Raw genomic sequence first — 12,006 nt, forward strand, 5'->3', positions numbered from 1 at the left:
GCCCCTCAACCAACAACAACAAAAACAACAACCAAACAGCAACGAAAAGAAAAACACCTTTCCTTTCCACTCAGAAAGGGCCACCTCCACCCCCTTCTTGCTGGGCAGATGCACACAGAAGCTCTACCCAAGTGTGTACAGCCCCACCTCTCACTAGGCTCAGATAGGAAAAGTAGGAAAAGAGCCTACCACCAGTGGCTCACAACTGTAATCCTAGCTATTCAGGAGGCTGAGATCTGAGGATCTTGGTTTGATGCTGGCTGGGCCAGAAAAGACTGTGAAACTCTTATGTCCAATTAATCAGCAAAAAGCCAGAAGTGGAGCTCTGACTCAAGTGGTAGAATGCCAGCCTTGAGCAAAATAGCCAAATGAGGGCATGAGGTACTAAGTTCAAGTTCCTGTCCTGGAACAAAAAAAAAAAAAAAAAAAAGGAAAAAAAGCCAAGGAAGCTAGAGAGGCCAACATGAAGGGCAGCAACGAACCCAGGCTCAGTGGGGTGTAGGCTTTTTTGGGGATCTGGGTCCATAGACCCAGATGTCTTAATTAGGGGACTTTGATCTGGTAGATGAGGGACTTTATGGATTGCTCTTGGGCATGTCACAATATGATTTGAGGGTTTTGAGTTTCTTGTAGTACTTAGTTTGGAATTCAGGGCCTTAGTCACATTAGAAAACTTCTGTACTACCAAGCTACCTATACCTAGCTATGTCCCTCTGTTCTCTTCCTTGTATGTGTGTGTGTGTGTGTATGTGTGTGTGTGTGTGTGTATGTGTGTGTGTGTGTGTATGTGTGTGTGTGTGTATGTGTGTGTGTGTGTGTGTGTGTGTGTGTAAGAGAGAGAGAGAGAGAGAGAGAGGGAGAGAGAGAGAGAGCACCACACTTGAGCCACAGCCTTTTTCTTTCCTTTGGAAAAAAAAATTCGGGGTTGTGGGTGGGGAGGAGCCTTTAATGCTATCCCTAAGCTTTTTTGATCAAGACAAAGGCTCTACCACTTTGAGCCACAGCCCCTCTTTGGGTTTTCTGGAGGTTAATTGGAGATAAGAGTCTCATGGACTTTGTTGCCTGGGCTGGTTTCAAACCATGATGCTCAGGTCTCAGCTTTTAAATATCTAGGATTACAGGCATGAGCCACTGGTACCCAGCTAAAATTTGTAATATGGAATCTCACTTTGTAACTGGCTTCTCTCCCCGCCCGCCACCCCCCCCTTCTCAATGCTGGGATTCCAGGCCTCTGAATGACTCCCTCTTCTCAACAGTCCTTATTAAACCTGCTCCTTTTCCTGTAACCAAAAATGCCAGCCAGCTTTTTTTTTTTTCCTGGTCAGTCATGGGGCCTGAACTCTGGGCCTGGGCACTGTCCCTCAGCTCTTCAGCTCAAGGTGAGCGCTCTACCACTTGAGCCACAGCGCCACTTCCGGCTTTTTTCTGCTTATGTGGTGCTGAGGAATCAAACCCAGGGCCTCATACATGCGAAGCAAGCACTCTACCATTGAGCCAATTTCCCAGTTCCCCAGCCAGCTTTTACCCAGAGCTGCCCAGGGGAGCAGGTCCCCCAGTAGGGAAGGCCCAGTCTCTCAGGAGTAACAGCTCACACACAAGAGACCAACCTTTATTGTCTGCTGTAGAGTGAGTCAGACCATCTAATTCTTTGGATCTCCACTCTATTTTCAAGGAGTAATTCTTTGATTATTAATACCCTTGAGTTTTAAAAGTTGTGTTCTAGCCAGCTCGTTTAGTGGCTGGGTAAGTTCATGCCCATTATAAATTCACAGATTGGCCTGAGACTATAAATCATTCTAGAACAACCTCCATTTCATTTTCACTGCCCTGGGTCAAGCCCTGTCATTTACCCAATGAACCATAGCAAGCATCTCTCAAGGGCTCTGCCCCCCTCCAATCAGTCCTCTTCACCTTCTTGTCCTGAACACAAATCAGATGCCTCCTTGCAGCTCAAAACCTTCTGATGAGCCAGGCTCACGCCTGGAATCTTAGCTACTCAGGAGGCTGAGATCTGAAGATTTGCAGTTTGAAGCCAGCCATGAGGCTCTGAACTCTAAATAACCACCAAGAAGCCTAAAGTGAAGCTGTGGCTCAAGTGGTAGATCACCAGCCTTAAGCAAAAAAGGTAAGGAACAGTGCTCAGGCCCTGAGTTCAAGTCCCAGTTCTGGCCTGTCTGTGTGTGCATACACATACTCCTGTGGGTGCATGCGCACATGCACGCATACACACACACACACTTATGATAGATTCCCAGGGCCTCTAGAATGACTGCAGGCCCAGCCCTTCCCAGCCATGCTGGCTCTTGCCATGGGCATTCTGCCAGGCTCACCACATGCCACTAATGCCCAGCTCTGCTCCCACTACTCCTATTGCCTGGTACCCTTTGCTCCAGCCTGTTCCCTACCTGCCCTTCTCCCTTCACTCCCTCCCTGGACTTCCACTGATCCTCCTTCCTCCCTGATAACACACTGCTGTCTTGTGCCCATGCTTACCAACAATGGTCTTCATGTTTATCCCTCGGTTTTGAGCCTCTCAGAGACAAGGCTTCTCCTCCTACTCCCTCCATAGGGCTCACTACAGCATCTTTTTTTTTTTTTTCATTTGGTCGGTTGTGGGGCTTGAACTCTGGGCCTGGGCACTGTCCCTGAGCTCTTCAGCTCAAGGCAAACACTCTACCATTTGAGCTAAAGTACCACTTCCAGTTTTCTGGTGGTTTATTGTAGATAAGAGTCTCACAGCCTTTCCTGCCTGGGATGGCTTTGAACCACAATCCTGAGATCTCAGACTTCTGAGTAGCTAGGATTGCAGGTGTGAGCCACCAGCACCCGGCTAACTACAGCATCTTGCATCAATACATTAAATGAGCATTTACTGAGTCTAAACAGGTGGCGGCACCCGCCATAGAGGAAGCAGATACTCAACAAGCCAGCAGGAGCCATTGTCTTGTTCCAGTCAGTGGGGGTGGCACTAAGGAATGTTCCAGGAAGGCTGGGCACAATAGCTCATTGCTGTAATCACAGCTACTCAAGAGGCAGAGGTGGGAGGATCTATGGTCTGATGCTGTCCCAACACAAAAAAAATGGTACCCGAAAAGCAAAAGGGAATGAGGGTGGCTAAATGGTAGAGTGCTTAACAGCCACTGTGAAGCCTAGAGTTCAAACCCCAGTACCACCCGCCCCCAAATTAGAAATGTTCCTAGGATCTTAGGGGGGTTGGGTGAAATGCTCACCTCAAGCTTTGCAGGCAGAGCCCAGAGGGCACAGTTCTGCTCGTGGTGGCCACCAGGAGGCAATGAATGCATCCCTTCTAAAAAACTTATAAATAAAAACTGCGGGGGCTGGGAAGGTGGCTCAGTGGTAGAGTGCTTGCCTTGTAATGCATGAGGTCCTGGGTTCGATTCCTCAGCACCACATAAGAAAAAAGCCGGAAGTGTTGCTGTGGCTCAAGTGGTAGAGCTAGAGCGCTAGCCTTGAGCTGAAGAGCTGAGGGACAGAGCCCAGGCCCAGAGTTCAGGCCCCACGACCGGACCCAAAAACAAAACAAAAAAAAAAAAAAACAACTGCGGTGCACGCTGGGTGCCAGCTGCTCACAACTGTCATCCTAGCTACTTAAGAGGCTGGGATCTGAGGTTCAAGGTTCACACTCAGTCCACACAGATAAATCTGAGAGACTTATCTCCAATTAACCAGCAAAAGGCTAGAACCAGAGGTGTGGCTTAAATGGCAGAGTGCCAGCCTTGAGGGCTCTGAGTTCAAGCCCTACCACTAGCACCCCAAACAAAAGAATATGGCAGAGCTCCTTGTAGAATTACTCTACAGAGACAGACCTGGCCACCCATCTGATGCTGGTAAACCTGAAGTGGCTCCGACCTTCAAGAATCGATGCTTTTGTCAAGAGCCTCTCTTCCCATCCTAAGTCCCACTCCAGATTTCCTTCCACTGGCACAGTCTTTCACTCTCCAGACACAGCTGAAGCTTATCACTTTAAGGGAGGTAAGCTCTTAAGACAAATAGAAAAAAAAAACAAAACCGCAGCCGGCCAGGATTAAATGCAGAGGCAGGCGAGGTGCCTCACCCGCTGCCACCTCCCTCCCACAGGCTACCCAGCTCTCGAATTCCCAAATCCTGCTCCCCAGAGACCTCACAGCTGGGCCACAGCCCTCCGTGCCTCCTGCCACCTGTCCTACCGCACCTCCTCCGCAGCGTTCCCTTCTTCCTGGAGCTGCTGCTGCTTTCTGTGCCTGTCCCGGGGCCGGCGCCCAGGCCTCGCGCTCCTGCTTAGCTCTTTCACTCAAGGCTGGCATTGTATCACTCGAGCCACCTGTCTTTCCCTTTTGTCAGCAAACCATCATTTCCACAAAACCAAAGGAGGGAAAGGCCTTGGCCACACCATTTGACAAGACGTTGGGCAGGAATGGCCTGTGGAGTTCCTTATTTCTTTACTGATATCAAGCAGTCACAACATTAAAAAAAAAAAAAAAATCCCGTCCCTTTATCCACTACACAAACACTTGTACACACTAACACTTCCTAACAGAACTGCTCTGCAAGCTGGTTTTCAGTGCTAGGGCTCAAACCCAGGAGTCTGGCCAGGCTACACACACACACACACACACACACACACACACACACACCACACACACACACACACACACACACACCACACACACACACACACACACACACACACACACACACACACATATGGGTGTCACTAAGCGCCTGAGCTAGAGCTTCAGAATGTTTGGTTTTGTGATGCTGGGTATGGAACCATGGGCCTTGTGCATTGTATGTGTGTGTATCCTGGGGCTTGAACTCACAGCCTAGGTGGTGTCCCTGAGCTTTTTGCACTCAAGGCTAGCATTCTACCACTTAGAGCCACAGCACCACTTCTGGTTTTCTGGTGGGTCATTGGAGATGAGTCTCCCCCAAGACTCGGCTGGCTTTGAAGGAGGCATCGCCCCTTCGTCTTTCAGCAAACAGAGTGCATGTACATGTAGGGTACAGTAGGCACGGAACAGCTGCAACACTTTCAAGATGGCAGCCAACTTTATACTGACTACTGGCACTGCCAGCCTGGGCACAGTAAAAGAGGACCGCTGGGAAGCATGTCTTGTTGTGACAGAGATTCAGAATCTTCTGAGAGTAACACATTTGCCCGGCTCTCTTCTCCCCTTCAGCACCCTTTACCTGTTCACTTAACAGCTGCTTATCAAGCACTCACCACGCTGGCACCACGCCAGGGAGGCCTCGGGCTGCCAAAGCCGAGAAGACACACGGTCCCCATCCTCCTTAATTGAGGAGGATGAAGCTGGGCAAAGGTTCACACGAACATGTGAAACTGTATCAAGGGGCCACTGGCTACTGTTACCAAAGCAAGAGGTGCAGGGTGTCTGCTGTGTGTGGGGAAGATTTCAGAGGCTGCTACAGAACAGAGGATGGAGGAACAAGTAGGAACTCACGAGGGAGAAGTCCAGGAGGCATGGAAGAGTGTCCTGTAGGCGCATGGCTGGTACAATCTGTGAGAAGCGGCTGGAGGGGTGCCATGACAAGGCTGACTGCCAGGCTGGGGGGGGAGGGAGGGGGGCGGGGACTCAGGAGGTGCAGGAACAACACTTGGGAGAAGTTTGGAACAGGAAAGTGCAAGAACTGGAGAATGGGAGGAAGCTGGACACCGGTGACTCATGCCTGTCAGCCTAGCTACTCAGCACCTGTCAGCCTAGCTACTCAGCAGGCTGAGATCTGAGGATCGCAGTTCAAAGCCAGCCCAGGTAGGAAAGTCCGTGACACTTATCTACAATAAGCCACCAGAAAACTGAAAGTGGCACTGTGGCTCAAGTAGCAGAGCGCTCATCTTGAGCTGAAAAGCTGAGGGACAGCAGCTGAGGGACAGCACCCAGGCCCAGAGTTCAAGACCCATGACCGACCAAAAAAAAAAGGCTGAGATGTGAGGATCATAGATCCAAGGAACTCTCATCTCCAATTAACTAATGTGGATGTGGTTCAAGCAGTAGAACCCCAGCCTTGGATGAAAACACCAGGTCCTAAGTTCAAGCCCAGGACTGGCGCACACACATTCAACAACAGCAACAATTATTATTATTAATAACATTCACGGCATTTGTGAATTATTTCATTTCTCAAGATGTCTATGGGAGAACAGCGCTCTTCCAACAAGCCCTCTTTGTGCAGCAGAACTCAGCCTGCACTCCGCATCACCTTCCCGTGCAACGCATGCATACGCATCTCCGTCTCTCCCTCCACCACAGTCTGCACTTACCTGAGATGAGCTGGGAGCACGCGCTGCACCCTCAGCCCTCAAATATCAGAAGAGGATGCAAACCCAACCAGCTACTTCTGAGCCTCCTCACAGCTTCCAGTGCAGGAAGGTAGCTCTATAGTCCCTTGTGACCATCTACCTTGACCTGCAGCTTTGCTGAGGCCTGCAAACCCTCAAAACTCAAGTGTTTCCAGAAGCTTCATCCCTAACCTCTGGCCCCAGCTATTTAGTCTTCTTAAAACTGTTTGAGCAAGCCGGGCACTGGTGGCTCACGCCTGTAATCCTAGCTACTCAGGAGGCTGAGATCTGAGGATCGAGGTTCAAAGCCAGCCCGGGCAGGAGAGACCATGAGACTCCTATCTCCAATAAACCACCAGAAAACCGGAAGTGGCGCTGTAGCTCAAGTGGTAGAGCGCTCGCCTTGAGCTGAAGAGCTGAGGGACAGCGCCCAGGCCCAGACTTCAAGCCCCACGACCGAAAAAAAAAAAACCCTGTTTGAGCAATTAATCTTTTGCTATTCTTCAAAGTTTAAACCAGAGCTGGGTGCAGGCAACTCATTTCTATAATCCTGGCTACTAAGAAGACTGAGATCTGAGAATCCTGGATCTAAGTCAGCCCAAGCAGAATATTCAATGAGATTTTAAATCTCCAGTTAACCAGCAAAATACCAGAAGTGGATGTGTGGCTCAAGTGGGAGTGCCAGCTTAGAGCTGAAAAAGCCAAGCAAGTACGCTAGGCTCTGAGCTCCCAGGATCAGCTTTAAGAAAAACAACATCAGGGGCTGGGAAGGTGGCTCAGTGGTAGAGCGCTTGCCTTGCATGCATGAGGCCCTGGGTTCGATTCCTCAGCACCACATAAGCCAAAAGAAAAAAGCCGGAAGTGGCGCTATGGCTCAAGTGGTAAATGCTAGCCTTGAGCTGAAAAGCTGAGGGACAGCGCCCAAGTCCAGAGTTCAGGCCCCATGACCGGACCCAAAAAAAAAAAAGAAAAACAAAGTCAAAGAAGCCAACTATCAAATTAGAATCTTATGGTCTACAGACCTATGTAAAAATCTGTTAATGAGCAGAAGTGAAATTCTTGAACGAATGTGTGACATTAAATTCCGGACACAGCCAAATGCATTATGAATGCTACCTCACTCTGCAAACCCCAAGTCCAGTATTCTTTGGCTACAAACTTTCTTCACTCCAGGGAGGCAGGTTTAGCTACTGAAAAACTTAAAGGTAGCAAGTCAGATAAAGAAATCTCCTCTAAACCTTACAGAGGTTTTATCAAAGGTTTGGATGAACTCCACAAGATAGCCTGGCACTTGGGGCTCACCTGTAATCCTAGCTACTCAGGAGGCTGAGATCTGAGTGAGGATCACCTTTTGAATCCAGCCAGCCCCAGGGCAAGAAAGTCCTAGAGACTCTCACCTCCACCAGCAAAAAGCCGGAAGTGGAGCTGGGGGCTCACGTGGTAGTGAAAAAAGATCAGCAGGAGTGCCAGGCTCTGAGTTCAAGTCCCAGTACCGGAACAACCATCTCCCCCCACCCCCCCAGCAAACCACCACCACATGTCCACCTTTCCTAAGACAGCTACTGCATTCCTCCACAGGCCCTGGTCAAGATCATCGGCTGCGTTTCTGCCACCAGACACAGATTCAGACTTTGGCGAAATAAAACTGCTTCATGGAAGGAAATTTTACAAAGGCACACAACGAAGCCTCACCTATCTCGTCCAGGGAACCAAACTAATGAGGACGAAGCACGCGCCAGCCTAGGCGCCGCGGTTTCCGGGCGCGTTTCCCGGGCGGCCGCCCGTCGGGCCCCCCGCGGGGCGGCGGCTGCCCCCCGGGTTGGGCCGGGCGCTGCGGAGGAAAGCCCTCCTCTACCCGGAGTTTGTGTCGAGGGGTGTATTATTACGAATTATTATTATTAATGGTTGGGGAAGGAGGCGAGTGGGTGGTGAAAATGGGGAGCTCAGCCTGGACGCCGATGTCACGCAACGGCTCTGGCTTCCCGCACCTTTCTCCCCGCAGCGCGATGCGGGTCCGGCGGTTTCTTGGGACAGTTAAAAAAAAAAAACAACACCTCCATTAAAGACGCAGGGGGCTGGGCGGGGGTGGGGTGCAGGAGGTGAACCCCGGGGATTGGAAGGGCGGGCCGGGTCCCGAGGGCCCCGGGCTCCGCGGGCCCGCACGCGGCCGGCGTGGCCGCGGCGCCGCCTTGGGCTTCTGCCAGCGGCGGCCTGCGCGGCGCCGGCGGCCGGTTGGCAGCGCGGGGGCCCCGCTCGGCTGAGCCCGCGCACTTCCGGCGCAGACCCCTCCCACCGCTCCCCGCACGGGGCTCCGTTTTCCCCCCGCGCCCCCCCCCCCGCCCCGCTCCCCGAGACCCGCGGCCCCGCCGAGGGACGCGCAGCCCGGGGCCGGGGTCTCCGCCCCGCGAGGCCAGCGGCGCCCAGCTGCGCAGGGCGTGGACGGAGCTGGAGGGAGGGCGGGAGGTTCCCCCTCCCTGGCTCCCCCCCCTCCGACTGCAGCAAGTGCCCCCCCCAAAATGTATATTCTCATGTTTTTAGACTCCCCGGACGCCCCGGAGGCTGCTGCGGTGCGGCGCCCGGCCTCCCCCACGCGGAGACCCCGCCTGCGACCGCCTCACCAGCCGCCCGCGGGGGCCCGGGAGCCCCAGGCCGCGCCGCACTGCCGCGGAAGGGGGAGGGCGGGAAGGACGGGAGGGGGGGAGGGCGGCAAGAATGGATTGGGGGAAGGGGTGATGGAAAGGAAGAGAAAAAACCCCCGAGGCATGCAAGCGGCTCCCCAGCCAGCTGTTCCAGCCGCCGCTTCCCTGGCGCGGCCCGGGAGGTGCCATTCCCCCCCCCCATCTTTCTCACCACTACCTGCCCCCCCCACCGGCCACAAGCACACATTCCTCCCAACCTCCCCGCGGCGGATCCGCGGCCTGTAGGGGGGTAGTAGGGGGAGCTGGGGGGAGGGGGAGGCCTGCAAGTTTCTAACCTTGTTCTTATAAACAAACCCACATGTGCAGCTGCCGCTGCTGCAACTCACCCCACAATCCCGGATATAAGTCCTGCCCCTTTAAGAGGGGAAAAAAAAAAAAAGCTTCCCCCGCCTGCCTCCCACCCCACCCATCCACAAGGACCTTTGTCTCCCCACCCCCCCTTGTCAGTCGGCCCCGCCTCCGCGTCCACGCCCCTCGGGCGCCGAGCAACCAATCGGCGGAGAAAGCCGGGCCGACGGCCTTACGTCATCAAGGCTGACCAATCGCAGAGCACGTTGGTGGGAGGCCTTGCGGAGGGCGCGCCCGGAGGAAGAGAGGCCGGAGAGCAGCAGTTCGCGTATAAAATGGAGACTGCTGGTTGCTCGGCCGCCGCCGTGGGCAACAGCGACCCGGGAGCGCAGCGCGACTACACCATGGTGCCGGAGCGGCTTCAGAGACGCGAGCAGGAGCGGCAGCTAGAGGTGGAGAGGCGGAAGCAGAGTCGGCAGAACCAAGAAGTGGAAGACGAGAAGAGCAGCTTCTTCACCTCCACCTTAGCCCGCGAGCGGGCGGCCGTGGAGGAGCTTCTGCGGGGCGACGAGGCGGCCGAGCGGCTGGAGGAGGCGGCCGAGCGGCTGCAGGGGCTGCGGAAGCTCCTGAACGATTCAGTGCGGTTCCTGTCTCCCTACAACCTGCGGCAGGGCCAGGAGACGCTGGTCCAGCTGCAGGCCGCCCTGGCCCAGCGGCGCCAGAAGCTGAAGCCGGAGAAGCGATTCGCGTTCAAGGCCCGGAAGAGCCCGGCCGCTGGGGCCGCGCGGGTGGAGGCGGCTCCGGAGGCCCCGGCGCCCGCGAGCGCCCTGTCCTCCAAGGACGGCGACGAGGCGGCTTCCGAGACCACCTGGGCCTGTGGCTTCTCCAACTTGGCGTCCCAGGTCTTGGAGAAAAGAGGCGCCGAGCTGCACCAACGCGACGTCCTATTGAGCGGTCTGAGAGACTGCACGGTCAAGCTGTTGGGCAACCCCAACACTTTGCGACTGGCCCAGGCCCACGGCTGCCGGGTGCTGTGCGGGCCCGTGTCCACCTCCGTGTTCCTGGAGAATTGCACGGACTGCGTGCTGGTCGTGGCCTGCCAGCAGCTCCGCGTGCACAGTACCGAGAACACTCGCATCTTCCTGCAGGTCACCAGCAGGGCCATCGTAGAGGACTGCAGCCGGATCCAGTTCGCCCCGTATACCTGGAGCTACCCCGGAATCGAGCAGGACTTCCAGAGCTCCGGGTTAGATCGGAGCAGAAATAACTGGAACGACGTGGATGATTTTAACTGGCTGGCCCGGGGTGTGGCCTCCCCGAATTGGAGTATTCTTCCCGAAGAGGAGCGGGAGATCCCGTGCGACTAGACTGAAGCCGGCGCCCCTGGTCTTCACTCCTAACCAAATACACGCCTCGTGGGCATGGCTGCTGCTAACGAAAGTTTATATATTGTTGTCATGTTGTGTGCATTTACGGTATTTTCGTGCTTGAGATCACAGGAGGCCCCTAACTTGTGATCCAATAAATTCATGATGATTCTAACGCGTTTTTTGAACTTTTTATTACGGTAATCTGAAGCAATAGGAGAGGACTAATGATTTAAGTCACCTTTTTAAATGGTGGTCCACTGGGGCTTGTCTACTTTTTCAGTTTACTTCCTGGTTTTAACTTGAATCTAGCCTTTTTATTCCCCTTTCCCTTTTTTCTGTGCCAGTACAAAAGCTTGAACTCTGACCCTTGAACTCTTGTTATTTGCCAGTCCTCAAGGCTAGCACTCTACCACTTGAGTCAGAGCGCCACTTCCACCCTTTTCTGTTTATGTGGTATTGAGGAATCCAGGGCTTCATGCATGCTAGAGAAGAACTCTACCACTAAGTTACATTCCCAGCCCGGCCCCTCCAACTCTTGATTAGCTTTTCCCGCACCGGGGTGGCCCTCTACAATGAGCTACACCTCTGATTACAACTTCCTGTTGGTTAGAGTTGAGTCACCCAGATTTGTTTGAGCTCTGATGTTCAGATTTCAGTCACCTTAGCAGGGAGAGTTAATGCTTGTAATACTGGTAGGTAGTATCCTACTGCATTCCTGAGAAGGCTTATCAGTTTAGACCCACTAGCAGTGTCCTGGGAAGGCTGTTTTCTTATCAGTATATAGAGTACTGTCATTTTTGGCTCTTTGCCAATCTGATAGTTGGAAAATGTTATCCTCCTTTAGTAGTAATTGTAATAATCTCCGAACTTGTCTTTCTAAACAATTCTGCCTGTAACTATCAATTTCTTCTCCCTCTCCCTGTCCTGAGACTTGAATTCAGGCCTGGGTGCTGCCCAGGAGCATTTATGCTCAAGACTAACAGCACTTTCGAATGAGCACAACTCCACCTGTGGCTTTTTGGGGGCAGTTAGTTGGAGATAAGAGTCTCCAGGGCTTTTCCTGCCCAGGCTGGCTTTGACCCATGACTCTCAGCTCTCAGACTCCTGAGTAGCTAGGGTTACAGGTGTGAGCCACATTGCACCTGGCCCAAATTCACTTTTTTTTTTTTTGTCGGTCATGGGGCTTGAACTCTGGGCCTGGGTGCTGTCCCTCAGCTCTTCAGCTCAAGGCGAGCGCTCTACCACTTGAGCTACAGCGCCACTTCCAGTTTTCTGGTGGTTTATTGGAGATAGGAGTCTCACGGTCTCTCCTGCCCGGGCTGGCTTTGAACCGCGATCCTCAGATCTCAGC

The 12,006-nt window shown here is 53.3% G+C and overlaps 1 protein-coding gene across 1 annotated transcript; it reads left to right on the top strand.

Annotated features, from left to right (window-relative positions):
* Positions 1-9,573: 9,573 nt before the first annotated feature.
* Tbcc (tubulin folding cofactor C) lies at positions 9,574-10,827 on the top strand. Its single transcript, XM_042671912.1, has one exon. The coding sequence runs from the start codon at positions 9,621-9,623 to the stop codon at positions 10,650-10,652; it is 1,032 nt and encodes a 343-aa protein (XP_042527846.1). The 5' UTR covers positions 9,574-9,620; the 3' UTR covers positions 10,653-10,827.
* The last annotated feature ends 1,179 nt before the right edge of the window (positions 10,828-12,006 follow it).

Source organism: Dipodomys spectabilis, unplaced genomic scaffold (assembly GCF_019054845.1).
Source record: "Dipodomys spectabilis isolate Male_0828 unplaced genomic scaffold, ASM1905484v1 ptg000669l, whole genome shotgun sequence".
Taxonomy (NCBI): Eukaryota; Metazoa; Chordata; class Mammalia; order Rodentia; family Heteromyidae; genus Dipodomys; species Dipodomys spectabilis.

Bases quoted from the DNA above. Each gene is read 5' to 3' on its own strand.
- Tbcc (XM_042671912.1), top strand. From the start codon at position 9,621: ATGGAGACTGCTGGTTGCTCGGCCGCCGCCGTGGGCAACAGCGACCCG.